The sequence below is a fragment of the Protopterus annectens genome, chromosome 1.part1 (assembly GCF_019279795.1).
Source record: "Protopterus annectens isolate FY-2018-M chromosome 1.part1, PAN1.0, whole genome shotgun sequence".
Lineage (NCBI taxonomy): Eukaryota > Metazoa > Chordata > Ceratodontiformes > Protopteridae > Protopterus > Protopterus annectens.
In genome coordinates this window covers 768225219-768245358 of record NC_056726.1, presented here as the reverse complement: position 1 = coordinate 768245358, position 20140 = coordinate 768225219, and the positions used below count along the sequence as shown (strand labels likewise).

Below are 20140 nucleotides of genomic sequence, written 5' to 3'. Positions count from 1 at the left end.
AGCAATTGCCTCATGTACACAGACAACCCTCTCCTACCACCTAACACTACAACCTGTGAGAGATGCAATTATATAGCCAAACTGGAAGCAAAGCGCTCTTCACCAAAGACTGGACTAGACAGTCAAGAGGAGACATTAAACACTTGCACCACACTACAATCATCCCACAGTCCCTCAAAACCTACACCACCAAAACACACACACACAGAAAACACAAAACACACACCTACATTCGCAGGGGCTCTCAATAAAAACCCGCCCAAGCATCAGGGACCTCCAAAGAAGAAACGCAAGCAAACTCCACCCCCCAACACAACCCAAATGAAACACAGCCCAGAAAAGTACAGTTTTGTACCTACCATAAATGTAGATGTTCGAGGATTCCATTGCTGCAGTCCTGACTATTGGGTATAGTCCGCGTCCAGTCGGCCCGAATACCAGAGTATAAGGCTGACGTCGGTCAGGGCGCATTAGACTGACGTCAGTACGTCAGGGTACTAATGCGCATGACCGACGTCATATCCTCAGTCTTTTCTTGCCCCAGATGTCAGAAGACCCTAAAAAGACAAGTCCCAAAAAACCTGCACCAAAAACATGCACAATATATACAACAATATATACAAAAATATAAGCATGTAAACTCACCTACACAACCACCCCTAAATACAGAGGGGAAGGAGGGAGGGTAAATTGGACTGCAGCAATGGAATCCTCGAACATCTACATTTATGGTAGGTACAAAACTGTACTATGTTCTTCGTCTTCCATTGCTGCAGTCCTGACTATTGGGTAGAATCCCAAAGCAGAGGTAAGGGAGGCTGGCAAATTATAAAGAAGTAGGAGCTGACAACATGCCTTGCAAAACAGCTGTGGCAAAACCAGCCCTAGACTTAGAGTAGATAGGAAGGTGATAATGCTTAGAGAAAGTATGCACTGAACTCCAAGTAGCTGCTTCCAAAATATCCTTAGTTGCCACCGCCCTTAGAAATGCTGTTGAAGTGGCAGTAGCCCTAGTGGAATGAGGCCTAATCCCAGCTGGAATCTCCTTGCCATGATGGGAATAACAAAATGCAATGCAAAAGCCAATCCACCTAGAAATAGTTTGTTTTGACACAGGCTTGCCCTGTGAACTCAAAGCAAAAGAAACAAACAACTGCTGAGACTGCCTAAAATCCTTAGTCCTGCTTAAATAATAACGCAATTGCCTGTGTACATCTAAAGTGTGCAAAATCTTTTCCCCTTTATTTTGAGGGTCTGCAACAAACGTAGGCAAATGAATAGTTTGGTTTAAAGCCACACTAGAAACCACCTTAGGCATAAAAGAAGGATTAGTACGTAATGATACCCTATCCTTATGGAAAATCAAAAAGGGCTCTACTGCCATAAGGGCCTGCAACTCAGATACCCTTCTTGCAGAGGTAATAGCCAACAGAAAAGCAGTCTTCCATGACAAGTATTTCAATTCAGCAGTAGCTGCAGGCTCAAAAGGTTGTAGAGTAAGTTTTTCCAACACAAAATTGAGATCCCAAGCAGGAGTAGGAGCTCTACGTGGTGGTCTTATATTCTTTGCCCCTCTAAGAAACTGCTTGAACAAAGGATGCGAAAACAAAGGTGGGTCACAATCATAGTGAGCTGAAATCGCTGCAGCATGAATCTTAATGGAAGAGAAGGACAAACCTTTGTCCAATAATTCAGTAAGATATTGAAGAGCCACACTCAAATTAGGCTCAGAAATCTCCAAATTCTTTGCTGTACTCCAAAATAAAAATCTCTTCCATTTTTCTGCATACACTCTCCTTGTACTAGGTCTTCTAGCTTCCATAATCACATTTAAAACTTGTTGAGGAAGTTGAGACCTGCTGTGTTTCAACACAGAATATGCCAGGCTGTTAGATGAAGAGAGTGAAGCTTGACATTGAGCAGATGACCGTCCTTCTGAGATAACAGATGAGGAATCAGAGGTAAAGGCCATGGAGGCTTCTGTACCAGACTCCGTAGTAGTGGGTACCAGTGTTGCCGAGGCCAATCTGGAGCTATCAAAATCATCCTTGGCCTGTCTTGTCTGACCTTTAACAGTACCTTTGGAAGAAGAGGCAGAGGTGGAAAGGCATACACATGAAGGTTTTTCCAACTGAAAGACAGAGCATCCACTTTCCAAGCTGTGTGATGAAAAGTACAGTTTTGTACCTACCATAAATGTAGATGTTCGAGGATTCCCTTGCTGCAGTCCTGACTATTGGGTATAGTCCGCGTCCCAGTCGGCCCGAATACCAGAGTATAAGGCTGACGTCGGTCATGGCGCCTTAGACTGACGTCAGTACGTCAGGGTACTAATGCGCATGACCGACGTCATTTCCTCAGTCTTTTCTTGCCCCAGATGTCAGAAGACCCAAAAAGACAAGTCCCAAAAACAACCTGCACCAAAAAACATGTACAATATATACAACAATATATACAAAAATATAAGCATGTAAACTCACCTACACAACCACCCCGAAACACAGAGGGGAAGGAGGGAGGGTAAATTGGACTGCAGCAAGGGAATCCTCGAACATCTACATTTATGGTAGGTACAAAACTGTACTATGTTCTTCGTCTTCCCTTGCTGCAGTCCTGACTATTGGGTAGAATCCCAAAGCAGAGGTAAGGGAGGCTGGCAAATTATAAAGTAGCAGGAGCTGACAACATGCCTTGTAAAACAGCTGTGGCAAAACCAGCCCTAGTCTTAGAGTATATAGGCAGGTGATAATGCCTAGAGAAAGTATGCACTGAACTCCAAGTAGCTGCTTCCAGAATATCCTTAGTTGCCACCCCCCTTAAAATGCTGTTGAAGTGGCAGTAGCCCTAGTGGAATGAGGCCTAATCCCAGCTGGAACCTCTTTGCCATGATGGGAATAACAAAATGCAATGCAAAAGCCAATCCACCTAGAAATAGTTTGTTTTGACACAGGCTTGCCCTGTGAACTCAAAGCAAAAGAAACAAGTAACTGCTGAGACTGCCTAAAATTCTTAGTCCTGCTCAAATAATAACGCAATTGCCTGTGTACATCTAAAGTGTGCAAAATCTTTTCCCCTTTATTTTGAGGATCTGCAAAAAACGTAGGCAAATGAATAGTTTGATTTAAAGCCACACTAGAAACCACCTTAGGCATAAAGGAAGGATTAGTACGTAATGAAACCCTGTCCTTATGGAAAATCAAAAGGGCTCTACTGCCATAAGGGCCTGCAACTCAGACACCCTTCTTGCAGAAGTAATAGCCAACAGAAAAGCAGTCTTCCATGACAAATATTTCAATTCAGCAGTAGCTGCAGGCTCAAAAGGTTGTAGAGTAAGTTTTTCCAACACAAAATTGAGATCCCAAGCAGGAGTAGGAGCTCTACGGGGGTCTTATATTCTTTGCCCTCTAAGAAACTGCTTGAACAAAGGATGCGAAAACAAAGGTGGGTCACAATCATAGTGCGCTGAAATTGCTGCAGCATGAATCTTTATGGAAGAGAAGGACAAACCTTTGTCCAATAATTCAGTAAGATATTGAAGAGCCACACTCAAATTAGGCTCTGAAATCTCCAAATTCTTTGCTGTACTCCAAAATAAAAATCTCTTCCATTTTTCTGCGTACACTCTCCTAGTACTAGGCCTTCTAGCTTCCATAATCACATTTAAAACTTGTTGAGGAAGCTGAGACCTGCTGTGCTTCAACACAGAATATGCCAAGCTGTGAGATGAAGAGATTGAAGCTTGACATTGAGCAGATGACCGTCCTTCTGAGATAACAGATGAGGAATCAGAGGTAAAGGCCATGGAGGCTTCTTTACAAGACTCCTTAGAAGTGGGTACCAGTGTTGCCGAGGCCAAGCTGGAGCTATCAAAATCATCCTTGGCCTGTCTTGTCTGACCTTTAATAATACCTTTGGAAGAAGAGGCAGAGGTGGAAAGGCATAGACATGAAGGTTTTTCCAACTGAAAGACAGAGCATCCACTTTCCAAGCTGTGTGATGAAACCCCTTTGTGCAAAACTTTGGCAGCTGGTGGTTTAGTGGAGAAGCGAACAGATCTATGTCTGGAGTTCCCCATGACACTGTCAATTTCTGAAATACATGAAGATCCAGTTTCCCCCCGTGGGGATCCATGATTTGTCTGCTTAATACATCTGCTAGGGAGTTCTGTGCTCCTGGCAGAAACCTTGCCTGAAGAGTTAGTTGCAGGCTTAACGCAGTCTCCCATAAAATCATTGCTTGCCTGCATAGAGGATAAGAATGTGTTCCCCTTGCTTGTTGATGTACCACATGACAGTTGTGTTGTCTGTTAGAATCAACACCTGCCCTGGAAGAAGTAACTCCTTGAAAGCCATCAATGCAAACTGGACTGCTAACATCTCCTTCATGTTGATATGTAGATGCTGTAGTCTGGCAGGCCACTTGTCTTGTATCCACTTTCCATTTAGATGAGCTCCCAAGCAGTGTCCGAGGCATCTGTCGTTAAAATCTGACTCGCCTCTGGCCGGGTCACAGAGAGTCCCTTGTTTAGGTGACATTCCTGAGCCCACCACAAGAATTCCTTTTGAAGGCAAGGTATTATGTGAATGACAGTGTCGAAATCTTGGCAGTGCTGTGTCCATACATTTTGAGACACCATTGCAGCTTCCTCATATGCAGTTTGGCATTGGGAAGCACCAGAATACAAGATGCCATGAACCCTAATGCTTGAAGGACTGTCCTTGCAGTCAGCACGGACTGATGAGATAGTTGATGGAAGTAAAGTGACAGACTCTTTTGTTTGTCCGGGGTTAAAAAGGCCATCTGGGCTGCTGTATTCAGTCTCACACCCAGAAAGCACATGTCTTGAGAGGGTACTAGACTGGACTTTATTTCGTTCACAGAATACCCTAGGCATCTTAGCACTGCTATGACATATTCCAGATGCTGTAGAAGGTCTTCCTTTTCTTGAGCCAGAATCAGGCAGTCGTCCAAGTAAGGATAGATTTGAATGCCTTGAAGCCTGAAGTAAGCTATCACTGGAGCCAGAACCTTTGTGAATACTCTGGGCGCAGTAGATAAGCCAAAGGGCAATGCAGAGAACTGATAATGAAAATCTCCAGTTCGAAACCGCAGATACTTTCTGCAACTTAGCCTTATAGGCACATGAAGGTAAGCTTCCTTGAGATCCAAAGTTACCATCCAGTGATCCTTGCCCAGCAGAGGTAACAGTTGCTGTAACGTCAACATCTTGAACTTGGGAATGTCCAGATAAGTGTTGAGGATAGATAAATCCAAAATTGGTCTCCACGTGTTCCCCTTCTTTGGTACTAGGAACAGGCGAGAATAAAATCCGAAGCCCCTTTCTGATACAGGGACTGGCTGAATGGCCCCTGTCTGGAGTAACTGAGAAACTTGCTTGTGAGCCTCTTTTCTTTGTGGAGGAGGAACATCTGGCATGCCTTTGAAAGGGGCATTGTGTGGAAATAAAATCTGTAACCGTGATGAATGATATCCAGCACCCATCTGTCTTGAGTGATTAAATCCCAATTTTCTTTGAAAAGAGACAATCTTCCTCCCAAAGGAGCTGCCAGACGAGAATCCACTGGCAGCTGAAAAGGCAGGTCATTGGTTCTGCTTACGAAAGGACTGACCCCTGCCCTCACCAGAAGTCTGAGCAGGTGAACTGTCTGATCTAGGCCTAAAGAACCTTGAGCCCTGCCCCTACCACGTCTAGACCTACCCCTAGACTGGGAACCATAAGCAGGATATGTCCACCCCTTAGCAGGCCAATTTCTACTAAACTTGGAGGCTGCACCTGCAAAAATCTTTAACAGTCTGCATAGACTTAGCTTTGTCCTCCATTTTCTTTAAAACTGCTTCCACAGGCGGTCCAAACAACACATCAGACTGTAAAGGAGCATCCAAAATCCTGGTCTTAACATGCTCAGCTAAATTCTGATCCTTCAACCAGGCATGTCTGCGAAGAACAGAACTAGTAGCAGCCACCCTGGAGGAGGCCTGAACAGCATCAAAACCACACTGCAAAGAATGCTTACCCACTTGTTCAGACACATGAACCAAATCCAGCAATTCTTTACACTCAATACCTTCCGCCAAAGCATCCACCTTAGATTTCAATTGTGAAAGGAGATAATTCTGATATTTCAGCATATGAAACTGACAATTCAACGCCTCATGGCTAGAGTGGAAGAAGTATATACTTTCTTACCCCACCTATCCAAAGCCCTTGCCTCTTTATCAGAGGGTACAGGATTTTTAACCACAGAAGCTTTAACACCTTTAGGCCCCTGAGAAACAGTTTCTGGGTCCGCCCTAGGACTCTTAAACAAATACTTATGAGCTTGGCACCCTATAATACCTATCAGGCTTAACAGGAGCAGGAGGCAAGGAGTCAGGGTTCAGGGAAGCCTCTGCAAAACATCCTCCACCACATTCAACACAGGAGGAATAGCTAAGGGCCTATGCTGGGGTAAAACAAGAATTCCCTAAGCCTTTTCCTGGAATCAGAGTAATCCTGGCCTTCCCATTTAAAGTGCTCCCTCATGGAGTGAAGAGTCTCTGAAAATGAAAAATCCTCAGGAGGAGAAGCTGTAGGAGTGGAATCATCCACATCAGAATCAGAATAAGTAGGAAACTCTTGCAAGTCTTCCACAGAAGACTCTGAAGCCTGTGAACACTGTTCAAAACTATCAAACTCCTGTTCCACCCTAGGCCTCTTATCAGGCGGGGCATAGAACCTCTAATCAGAGTAATCAAATCTTCTGCCATTTTAAGCATATGTTTCTTAGGCACAGAGCCGAAATGCTAGGAGAAGCCCCACAGAAGCTGAACTTGGCCTACCTCTAAAAGAAGCTTTGGCAACAGAAGGAGAGGCCCTAACTACCTTGGGAAGAGAGGGAAGAACAGTTACCTGAGAAGCCCCTCAGCCTGGCCTACCTCCTGAGAGGGCACATCCTGTAACAGTAAAGTATCTGCCTGAGACTCCATAGAGACTCCTGGCAAAACCTCTGGCTCCCCTGAGCCTTCTAAAGAACCGACGTCCGGGACTGCCGGTTCCTCACCCCTAGGCTTCACTGTTTTGTCCTTGCGCTTCTTGGATGAAGCGCGCGTCGGAGCATCCGACGGCATATTATAATTGCAACGCTTCCCAAACACTAACCTAGCACAATCAAGCCTCCTCTTAATAGTGCGCTTGTTAAATCTAGCACAAGAGCGGCAACCAACAACGTCGTGCTCAGGCCCTAAACAAGGTATACACAATGTATGATAATCCCTATGCGGTATCTGCTTCCCACAAGAAATACAGTTATTCACTTTTTCTGACATCCGGTTAAATACTGAGGCAAGAAAAAACCAAAATGTTCCCCAACGGGGTTACTTAGCCAACTCTGTTTCGGTCTGAAACTCCGGAATCGGAAAATCTCAGAACGCCAACCTGCACTCGCAAAATTGCTTCTGCATCGGACCATGCGGCAAAAAAGACTGAGGAAATGACGTCGGTCATGCGCATTAGTACCCTGACGTACTGACGTCAGTCTAAGGCGCCATGACCGACGTCAGCCTTATACTCTGGTATTCGGGCCGACTGGGACGCGGACTATACCCAATAGTCAGGACTGCAGCAAGGGAAGACGAAGAACATCCCCTTTGTGCAATACTTTGGCAGCTGGTGGTTTAGTGGAGAAGCGAACAGATCTATGTCTGGAGTTCCCCATGACACTGTCAGTTTCTGAAATACATGAAGATCCAGTTTCCACTCGTGGGGATCCATGATTTGTCTGCTTAACACATCTGCTAAGGAGTTCTGTGCTCCTGGCAGAAACCTTGCCTGAAGAGTTAGTTGCAGGCTTAGCGCAGTCTCCCATAAAATCATTGCTTGCCTGCATAGAGGATAAGAATGTGTTCCCCCTTGCTTGTTGATGTACCACATGACAGTTGTGTTGTCTGTTAGAATCAACACCTGCCCTGGAAGAAGTAACTCCTTGAAAGCCATTAATGCAAACTGGACTGCTAACATCTCTTTCATGTTGATATGTAGATGCTGTAGTCTGGCAGGCCACTTGTCTTGTATCCACTTTCCATTTAGATGAGCTCCCCAAGCAATGTCCGAGGCATCTGTCGTTAAGATCTGACTTGCCTCTGGCCGGGTCACAGAGAGTCCCTTGTTTAGGTGACATTCCTGAGCCCACCACAAGAATTCTTTTGAAGGCAAGGTATTATTTGAATGACAGTGTCCAAATCCTGGCAGTGCTGTGTCCATACATTTTGAGATACCATTGTAGCTTCCTCATATGCAGTTTGGCATTGGGAAGCACCAGAATACAAGATGCCATGAACCCTAATGCTTGAAGGACTGTCCTTGCAGTCAGCACGGACTGATGAGATAGTTGATGGAAGTAAAGTGACAGACTCTTTTGTTTGTCCGGGGTTAAAAGGCCATCTGGGCTGCTGTATTCAGTCTCACACCCAGAAAGCACATGTCTTGAGAGGGTACTAGACTGGACTTTATTTCGTTCACAGAATACCCTAGGCATCTTAGCACTGCGATAACATATTCCAGATGCTGTAGAAGATCTTCCTTTTCTTGAGCCAGAATCAGGCAGTCGTCCAAGTAAGGATAGATTTGAATTCCTTGAAGCCTGAAGTAAGCTATCACTGGAGCCAGAACCTTTGTGAACACTCTGGGCGCAGTAGATAAGCCAAAGGGCAATGCAGAGAACTGATAATGAGAATTTCCAGCTCGAAACCGCAGATACTTCCTGCAACTTAGTCTTATAGGCACATGAAGGTAAGCTTCTTTGAGATCTAAAGTTACCATCCAGTGATCTTTGCCCAGCAGAGGTAAAAGCTGTTGTAACGTCAACATCTTGAACTTGGGAATGTCCAGATAAGTGTTGAGGATAGATAAATCCAAAATTGGTCTCCACGTGTTCCCCTTCTTTGGTACTAGGAACAGGCGAGAATAAAATCCTAGGCCCCTTTCTGATACAGGGACTGGCTGAATGGCCCCTATTTGGAGTAACTGAGAAATTTGCTTGTGAGCCTCTTTTCTTTGTGGAGGAGGAACATCTGGCATGCCTTTGAAAGGGGGCATTGTATGAAAATAAAATCTGTAACCGTGGTGAATGATATCCAACACCCATTTGTCTTGAGTAATTAAATCCCAATTTTCTTTGAAAAGAGACAGTCTTCCTCCCAAAGGAGCTGCCAAACGTGAATCTGCTGGCAGCTGAAAAGACAGGTCATTGGGTCTGTTTACGAAAGGACTGACCCCTGCCCTCACCAGAAGTCTGAGCAGGCGAACTCCCTGTTCTAGGCCTAAAAGAACCTTGAGCCCTGCCCCTACCACGTCTAGACCTACCCCTAGACTGGGAATCATAAGCAGGATATGTCCACCCCTTAGCAGGCCAATTTCTACTAAACTTTGGTGGCTGCACCTGCAAAAATCTTTAACAGTTTGCATAGACTTAGCTTTGTCCTCCATTTTCTTTAAAACTGCTTCCACAGGCGATCCAAACAACACATCAGACTGTAAAGGAGCATCCAAAATCCTTGTCTTAACATGCTCAGCTAAATTCTGATCCTTCAACCAGGCATGCCTGCGAAGAACAGAACTGGTAGCAGCCACCCTCGAGGAGGCCTGTACAGCATCAAAACCACATTGCAAAGAATGCTTACCCACTTGTTCAGACACATGAACCAAATCCAGCAACTCTTTACACTCAATACCTTCCGCCAAAGCATCCACCTTAGATTTCAATTGTGAAAGGAGATAATTCTGATATTTTAGCATGTGAAACTGACAATTCAAAGCTCTCATGGCTAGAGTGGAAGAAGTATACACTTTCTTTCCCCACCTATCCAAAGCCCTTGCCTCTTTATCAGTGGGAACAGGATTTTAACCACAGAAGCCTTTACACCCTTAGGCCCTTGAGAAATAGTTTCTGGGTCCGCCCTAGGACTCTTAAACAAATATTTATGAGCTTGGGCACCCTATAATACCTATCAGGCTTAACAGGAGCAGGAGGCAAAGAGTCAGGGTTCAGGGAAGCCTCTGCAAAACATCTTCCACCACATTCAACACAGGAGGAATAGCTAAAGTCCTATGCTGGGGTAAAACAAGAACTCCCTAAGCCTTTTCCTGGAATCAGAGTAATCCTGGCCTTCCCATTTAAAGTGCTCCCTCATGGAATGCAGAGTCTCTGAAAATGAGAAATCCTCAGGCGGAGAAGCTGTAGGAGTGGAATCATCCACATCAGAATCAGAATAAGTAGGATACTCCTGCATATCTTCCACAGAAGATTCTGAAGCCTCTGAACACTGTTCAAAACTATCAAACTCGGTTCCACCCTAGGCCTCTTATCAGGCGGGGGCATAGAACCCCTAATCATAGTAATTAAATCTTCTGCCATTTTTAGCATATGTTTCTTAGGTACAGAACCCGAAATGCTAGGAGAAGCCCCCACTGAAGCTGAACTAGGCCTACCTCTCAAAGAAACTTTGGCAACAGAAGGAGAGGCTCTAACTACCTTGGGAAGAGAGGGAAGAACAGTCACCTGAGAAGCCCCCTCAGCCTGGCCTACCTCCTGAGAAGGCACATCCTGTAAGAGTATAGTTTCTGCCTGGGACTCCATGGAAACTCCTGGCAAAACCTCCGGCTCCACTGAGCCTTCCAAAGAACCGACGTCCGGGACTGCCGGTTCCTCAACCCTAGGCTTCACTGTTTTATCCTTGCGCTTCTTGGAGGCGGGCGTCGGAGCATCCGGCGGCATTTTATAATTGCAACGCTGCCCAAACACTAACCTGGCACAGTCTAACCTCCTCTTAATAGTGCGTTTGTTAAACCTAGCACAAGAGCGCAACCAACAACGCCGTGCTCAGGCCCTAAACAAGGTATACACAAGGTATGATAATCCCTATGAGGTATCTGTTTCCCACAAGAAATACAGTTATTCACTTTTTCTGACATCCGGTAAAATACTGAGGCAAGAAAAACCAAAATGTTCCCAACGGGTACTTAGCCAACTCTGTTTCGGTCTGAAACTCCGGTTTCGGAAATATTTCAGAACGCCAACCTGCACTCGCAAAACTGCTTCTGCATCGGACCATGCGGCAAAAAAGACTGAGGATATGACGTCGGTCATGCGCATTAGTACCCTGACGTACTGACGTCAGTCTAATGCGCCCTGACCGACGTCAGCCTTATACTCTGGTATTCGGGCCGACTGGACGCGGACTATACCCAATAGTCAGGACTGCAGCAATGGAAGACGAAGAACATCTCAGTGTGCCACTCAACCACAGCCCATAAGGCATAACAACGTACCAAACACTCTAGTCATGGGTGACTCTACAGTCAGGCACACTGATGTTCCACTCACCAGGCTAAACAAGGAGAAAGTTACTGTCACAGCTGCCTGTCAAGTGCCAGGATCCACCACAACGCACGCACTCAAGTCACTCCACAAGTACAAATATGACACTGTCATTGTCCATGTTGGTGTGAATGACCTGAGACGTACCTCCCTGGACTATATGAAGAGAGACATGGAGGAGCTCTCCGATCTTGTAGCCCAGACAAGTATGACCCAAGCCCTGAGTAGCATCCTGCTATAACCCAGAATTATATCACAGTACAAGAACAAAATGATTGACTTCAACTGGCAAAGCTTCTGGTGTCATTCTAACGGGATCCAGTTTTTGTCTGCCTGGAACGACATGATCAACAGACCCCGATGCTTTGCCAGACATGGCCTGCACCTGTTGTCCTTGGGTTTTCAGAAACTGGCTAAGGCTCTTGCCACCCCTATAGTGCCTTTTTTAGGCAAGGTTCAAATGACAAATTCACCACCGTAACCGGTACAAGCAAGCAAAATCTGAGGGTAATGCTACTCAGTGCTAGAAATCTAAACCTCAAAATGCACTCACTCGATGCACTCCTTAAAATGGAGAACAGAGTCAACTGTGCAGTGACAGAGACCTGGTTCAAAGCTCCAGAGAGCACCCCTGTGTTACCAATCTATAATTCATACGACACCTTTCAGCTACCTAACCTGGAACAAAGCACTAAAGGTGGAGGCGTGTCCATATTCATTAAGGATATCCACACCTCCAGGCTAGTTGCACAGCATAATGCATCCGAGATTATCCAAGTGCAACTAACTCTGGGCATGACCGCAATCCAAATCGTAGCTTGCTACAGACCCACCATCATGCCCCAGGATTCCTACTCCTCATTTCTTGATACACTGGAAATTATTAGGGTGCAACCCAACACCCTAATAAAGGGTGATTACAACTACCCCACCATTAACTGGAAAAACTACTCATGTACCAACTCTTTTGCTCAACGTTTTCTGGAATTCATAAATTCCAACGCGTTGGGATCAACTTATTCACACCCCCACCAGAGGCAGCAATATCCTAGACCTGGTCTTTACCAACATGGGCAACCGGAGGTCAATTCCTCGTTGGTCAGATCCAACCACAAGCTAATCACCCTAGACATCCACATCCCGCCCCTAACCCCAATTACGGAAACCACCGTAAAAACCGTCTCCAAAGCCAACTTCACACTTAAGACAGAAGTGGCAAACTTCATGACACCCATGCAGACGGACAACAGAGGTACAACTGCTGAATCCTACACAAATGCACTTGGCACACGAGTGCATAGATCATGCTATCCTCCAAAAAAAGGAATCCAATCTGGTGGTCCTCTGTCATAAACAACCTCTACAATAGAAGAAAGAAACTGTTGCAAAAAAAAAAAAAGGAGTAAAATGCCATGACTGGAGGAACTCCCTGGTCAACCTCAGTAAGAAGCCGAGATCCCTCAAAATCCTCCAAAGCTAGTTACGAAAACAAAATTGCCACTGACTCTAAAGACAACCACAAAGCATTCTATAGCTATGTCAAGAATCTCAATGGCAATGCTCAGATCTGCTCTGATTTACAGCACAATGGCACTAAATATACAGAACCAACTGATATTGCCAACATCCTGGCCGATAGGTTCAGTGCTAACTTTACCCCCTCCCCCCTACAGGGCCCATATCTATACCGGAAGAATGCAAAGTTCCTGTAATCACGGCTGCACAGGTAAAAAACACACTCTCCAAAGCCAGGAACACAGCATCCTTGGGACCTGACAATATCCCAGGCTGCGTTTTAAACGAAAAACAGAATAAACTGGCACCCTATCTAAGTACCATGTTGAATCATAGCCTCACATCAGGCTTTGTGCCGAGTGAATGGTGCACCGCGACTGTTATCCCACTCCACAAAGGGGGAGCCACGACGGACCCTGGGAACTACCACCCCATTAGCCTGACGAGCCTGGTCTGCAAAGCCATGGAACGTAGCATCAAGGAACTCATAAACAAAGACATTGGTAATCTCCAAACTCTGGACCCTATCCAGATCAGGTTTGTAAAAGGCAGATCATGTCTCCTAAACCTGATTGACTTCTTTGAAACAGTCACCAAAGACATAGATGAGGCTAAGGTGGTTCACACAGCTTACCTAGATCTCGCCAAGGCTTTCAACACCATCCCTCACTCTGGAATTATAGATAAGCTCACTAAACTAGGTATAAATCCATATGTCACAAGATGGGTTGCCAACTGGCTCATGGACAGAACCCACACCATGAAAGTAGCAAACTCCAAATCAGACTTCAGACCACTAACAAGTGGAGTACCACAGGGTTCAGTCCTGGGTCCTCTCCTGTTTCGTATCTACTTCTCTGAAGTACATGCTAACACAGAAGGTCTTTGGCTAACAAAGTTTGCAGAGGACTGCAAACTAGGAGCCATAATCGAAACTCCTAACAATGTGGACATGCTACTAAAGGGCCTCATTGAGACAGACGCCTGGTGTTAAAGCCATGGCCTGAAGCTAAATGCCAAAAAGTGTATTGTCATCCCCTTTGATAAAAACTCTGCACCCATGAACTACCACATAAATGGTAGTCTACTTGACACCGAAAGTGTGATAAAAGACCTTGGGACACAGGTGGACAGTAGTCTCTCCTTTGATAATCATCGCCACAGTGGTCAGGAAATCCTTCTACGTGGCTCACCTCATCACAAAAGGTTTCTCATCCAGAAAAAAAGATGTCATTGTTCCCCTCTACTCATCACTCATTAGACCCATTATAGAGTACAATGCCCCTTTTGGTATGTACCTCACAAGACATCAATAAAAGGAAAGGCCACAGAAATACCTCACAAAGAGGATTACTGGCCTCAAACAGATGCCCTACGCAGACAGTCTCAAAAAACTCCAGCTTTACTCCATCGCATATCGCCTACTCAGAGGCGATCTCTGCCTAACATACAAAGCTATGTCAAACCCAGAGCTGTTGGACATGCTCCACTTAAAGAAAACCCTCCGAGCTACACGCACCAGGGATCTAAACCTTGTCACCACAATAAACAGAACATGCTGGAGGGATAAATTCCTGTCCCAGAGACTTCCCATACTCTGGAACAGACTACCTATGTCAAACAGAGCTCCTCATTAGCACTCTTCAAGAAAAATATTGATGACTGGATGGGAAATAGGAAATTCACACCAGGGATTACTTCTGTGGCTCTGCTCAACAGGGGTACAGGAAAATAATTTTCTTGGGTGGCGAAAGCCAGGGCACCTTTTTGGCTAGACTTATACAGGCCCCAGGGTTAATAGCCTAGTACCTACCTATGAACCTGCATAGATGTGATTACACGGACTCTGCATTCTTCCTGCATCAATATGGGCCCTTTAGGGGGTGAGAGGGGGGTAAAGTTAGCACTGAACCTATCTGCCACGATGTTGGCAATATCAGTTGGTTCTGTGATTTTCGTGCCATTGTGCTGTAACTCAGAGCAGATCTGGGTGTTGCCATTGAGATTCTTGACATAGCTATAGAATGCTTTGTGGTTGCCCTTAGAATCAGTGGCGATTTTGTCTGCGTAGCTAGCTTTGGAGGATCTTATAAGGGATCTAGGCTTCTTACTGAGGCTGACCAGGGAGCTCCTCCACTCATGGGATTTTACTCCCTTTTGCAACAGTTTCCTCCTTCTGTTGTAGAGTTTATGGCAGGGGGCCACCAGATTGGCTTCCTTTTAATGGAGAATATCTTCTTCAAAAGATCTCTCTGTAACCTGGTAAAATGTGAGAGATAATTCAGGGACCAGAGTGTAAAGGTCACTGACAAAAAAGTGCGCTTTCCATATCTGCCCATCGTACGACTCTGTTCGTGGGGTGCACAGAAGAGGACATCTCCGACAGTTCCTTCTTTGTGGCCAACACCACCACCACAGCATCTACTGGGACACCTTTTGTACGGAAAAGTTTTATCAGCGGGGGATGTAATGAATTTATATGGCCTCCGAGGGACGGGCCCCACTGAGTCTGGAGTCTCCCATGCATTTCGACAAGCTAGGTCCATGAGTTCATCGAAAGGGAAAGACATCCAAGTGGTGCAAAGGAGAGACCCAAAGGCCTTCAGATAGACAGACTTCTACTCAGAAGGGTTGATGGGATTTCCAGCCACCTCTCCATTTAAGTATTTCTAGGATGTCTGCAAAGGAGACATCCTTAGAGGGTGACCATGGGGACCCTTCTGACTCGAGGTCTGTGTCATATGTAGTGGACTCCTCTGGAGAGTCCAGATGCTGCCACTTGCATACTATCTTGTGAAGACCTCCTCAGGACATTCTGGAGAGTCTTCAGAAGAGAGGGGTTCACCCAATGGGGCATCCTGAGGCCATGGGTCTCCACATCTGTGTAGATGTGGTTGTACCGAGACTGACACCAGTGCCTTTGTGGGAGGAATGACTGGAGTTGAGAATGGAGTTGCCCATGGGGACAGAGCTCTCCTCATTGCCTCACAGGCCCCCCACCCATGATCCGAGGAAGCTCCTGGCTCCAAAGAACTAAAAGGAATCCCTGGCACCAATGGGGGTTGGCTCCGAGGCCGATGCAGAAGCTGAAGCTCACCCGTGCCGAAGCCCCAAGAGGCAAGCGCGGATTCGACAAATGTCCGATCCAACTGTCCTCCCCGGGCCAGACGTCGGCTCCTGGACTCCTTGAGCTCAGACAGCACCGAGGAAGTTGGTGAGGTAAGTCTGGGCCGAAGATCCTGGAACAGGTTCCAGCTCAGATTGTTCCACTGCAATCAGCTCCATGCATTCCGGCTCCGAGGCCCCAAGTCGGGTCGGAGAATGACTCAATTGTTTTAAGAGCAGGCCTAGTCAGTTTCGATGCCCTCTGGGTCGGCTCCAACAAAAATATGGCTAGCGTTGGTGTCCTCAAAAGTCTCAACACCATGCGATCCACATCGTCATCTGAAAGGCTCCTGGAGGATCGAGAGAAGGGAGCAGGAGATCTCAAAGCTTGCAAAATTGGTGATCTTAACGTCGGAGAAACTGGCTCCAATTCTGTGTACCGGCTCCGAGCTTGAAATACCATGGTTCCGATACAGAAGGAGCAGAGACGGATGGTTTCCCGGGCCCGACAGATGTCAGGTCTGATGACGAAATTTTTGGCAACTTCTTAGATGGTTCAGAGTGATCCGATTAAGTAGATGAGGATCTTTTACCCGATTTTCAGACTTAGAAGGAGAAGGGATCTGTTTTGTAGGACTCTGACCTTCTCCTATGGCCTCTGAAAAAGAAGTCTTCAATAACCCCCTAATTATCAACTTATTATTCCTTTCATGGAACTAAATGAACGGCAAATGGACAAGATTCTTGTAAGTGTACTGCTCCAAGACAGTATACACACACACACACAGTATGACCATCAGTTATCAACATTTTCTGAGTGCACTTTAAACACACTTTTTAAACCCAGAGGGTTTAGTATCTTTTGGCTGTTCAGACACGTTAACAGCAAAAAACAACTTAACACCACAACTACTATGTAAATATAAAACGCTCCAAGGGAAAAGCCCTCTAATTCAAAACAGGCTAAGCAGCCCTCTAACTAAATAAACTAGCTAGGTGGATGAAGGAAACACCAGGAACAAATTTTTTTTTTTTTTTTTTTAACAAGCTTGGCAAGCTTAACAGAAAGAGGTACAACACACACACACACACTCAGGGAAAAAAGCCCTCCAACTTAAACAGGCTGAGCAGCTCTCTAACATAAACGAGTTAGCTTAGGTAACAGGTCAAATCTCCAAAGAATCGGCTAGTCAAACCAACTTAACAGTTATTAACTAATGCACAAAGAAATGGGAAAAAAAGCACTTTACATAAACCGGGCAAAAAAGGCCTACAAGTTAAATATCTAAAATTAACTATCAATGCTCAAAATTTAACAGCTCAAAATAATGAGCCTAAAAGAAAAAGTTATTTAAAACACGTGCTGAGAAAAGCCGGGATAGGGAAGGAAAAAATAGGCCTTGAGATTAATGACTGCCACAGCAAAACAACACAGTCAAAAGGTGTTGAAAGATAAGTAATTAAAACTAAGCTACTATTTTAATCCCAAAAGGGTGAAGAAAACTATTAAATTTAGTAGGAAAATAAACGACTGAAAGAAAATCACTTACCCACAGCCATTGTGAAGCACCCGATCTGTTTAGCAGCAAATGAGATCTGGGGAATTCCCTAGGGCATCATGGGATAGAGTGCAAGCCATGAGCTAGTTGAAGAACTCAAGCTTTTGTAAATGGAAGAGTCAGAACCAAGGATCGGTTACAAACCCAGCCAGTACAGAATGAAGGTGAGATAGGACAACATCACATAAAAAGATAATAGAGTGTAAAAATGATGTCTACTGATCAAGGTAATTTCTTGAGACAAAAAGGGAGCTACATGGGACTGCATCCACACTGGTGAAATTAGCAAGATCACACAATCAAATGAGTAACAAGTACTTCTACTTCACATGTGCACTGATTGCAGCCAGCCCAAACCTTGTTTATTTCAATCGGTTCAAGTACAAGAATGAACAGAAAAGCCAGATGAGTGAGTGATCACTAAATCAAGAGGTAATGCCCATTTCAAATGCAATATAAACAACTGCCTTCACAATTATGTGGAAGCAAACTACTTCAAAAGAAAAGTCAGTCACAACCGATACATATAATCAGTGATGTGAAAAAAAATCATGTATGCAAAAAATTGATTTAAAATGCACAAAAAATGTAAGTACTTAAAACGGTACAATCCATATATTTATCAGATGGCACTTACCAAAATCAGTTAAGAGAAAATTACACACAAATTGAACAATTAATACATTTATATCATACATTGATATTCTGTGCTACACTAATGTATTAAAATCAAAATACTTATAATTAAATGTTAACACCTCTCCAAAAGGCCTCCATGAATATTCCTATGACACTTTCTTTCTAGCTATTCTATTTTTGCAAAGCACTTTGTACCTAAACAACATAAAACAATTTACTGTAACAGATTAAATTCTTCTGCATTTAGTTCTATTGGAGTTGCTATGAATTACTGGTTTCTTTATCTGCCTCTAGATTCAGTGTCAGCGTTTTTACTTAACTGATCTATTCCAGTTTGTTAATATGCTAAAACCTTTCATCACCCATTACATATCCTTTAATACAAAACAGGTTTCTGTTAAGTATTCAAAAGTTGCTTCTAAGCAATTTCTAGACTCCCCTTCATATTTACAGAAGTGTTAATCGCCTATGCAGATCTGTGACTTACCTCAGAGTTTGTAATGTACACAATGTAAAGTTCATAATGTCATCCTTAATTTTCTGATACACTGACAAAAACAGCCAAAATTACATAATATACCCCTCTGTTTACAATTTCACTGCAAGACAACCTCATCCACACAGATTTCTCCAATGAATATTGAAAGCATTTTCACTATGGCCTTTCTGTATGATTCACTGTACTTGACTGAACTTTACATTAAGGATTCTCTAGACTACATCATAAAGGATGAGACAAACTCATTTCTGAAACAATACAAGACCTGAATGAAAAAAGACACTGGGACCTTTATTATTGAAACCAATTAATAAATTAAAAAGTACTGAAGGATACCTGGACACTAAACTACATCTAGCTAATACAGGAAGGAACTAACCTTGGGTTAAAGTTAAATACACTTCATTGTGGAGCTGCAAAGCAAGCAGCAAGCCTGGTAACTTATAAAAATGAAATACTTTTGTATTATGACAAAATGAATTATTATGCTCACTTTGCTACACTGTGAAAATATGCAAAAGGCTGGTTTAAAGGATGCACACAGTAGAAGACTAATTGTAAGAAAATGCAATTACAACTAAAAGGAAAAACGAGAATTTAAGCATACCTATCAAGTGCCTGCAAGCCAGCAAAATGGTATCCCTACAGCTGCCAACTTAAGTTAGCCTCTTTAAAAAATATATTTAAAGAGGAAGACGATACGTTACATTTAGGCAAAAGATATTTTACTGACCAGAATATGGACCACTAGCAAGGCTTGCATCTCTACCCGTAAGTGCAGCAGCAGGAGCAGGAAATGTAATTCCATAGTAATCCTGAGTAAAAAGAAAAAGTCAATTAGCAATGAGTCACAAATAAATGGGCTTCTAATATGTTTTTACCTGAACCAGACATGAGAGATGTTAAACAAAAAAAAAAAAAGACCATCACAGATTCATCATCTAACCTAAGCCCATAAAAACACACTCAGTTTTTAAAAAATTCTACCAGACATCATGACACTCCACATACATACATTATATACATTGCAGTTACATGGTAGTCTCTCTCCACTTGGCTGTATGTAATCCAGCAAAAGGAACGGCACAGAAGCTCCTACTGTGGCACTTGCGCTATTTGAACATCTACAGTTATGGTGAGCACTCTGACCCAACTATACTATGTTCATCTTAAGGACAGCTACTGTAGTACATTAAAAAATGAATGACAGACTACCAAATACTGAAGACAGTCCCAAAAGTATAGTTGTGTACACTTACCATAGACGTAGATATTCAAATGCATTCACTGTTGCAGTCATTACATTTGGATAATCTGCTGGCAGGTTGCTCTCAATCGGCTTGATTAACAAAGTCTTGGGTCCTGCATCAGTTGCTGTCCCTTCTTCCATGACGTCAGGGGTATAAAACATGCAGCCATCATGGCATCAGTTTTTCTTGCCCCAGATG

General features: G+C 44.1%; 1 protein-coding gene across 1 annotated transcript in view; it reads right to left on the bottom strand.

Moving 5' to 3' along the window:
* The window catches only part of UBAP2 (ubiquitin associated protein 2), a 2620504-nt gene that overhangs the window by 314873 nt on the left and 2285491 nt on the right, over positions 1-20140 (bottom strand). Inside the window, exon 18 of the mRNA XM_044087268.1 lies at positions 19426-19507. Within this exon, the coding sequence (XP_043943203.1) occupies positions 19426-19507 (82 nt within the window). The remainder of the gene's footprint in view (positions 1-19425; positions 19508-20140) is intronic.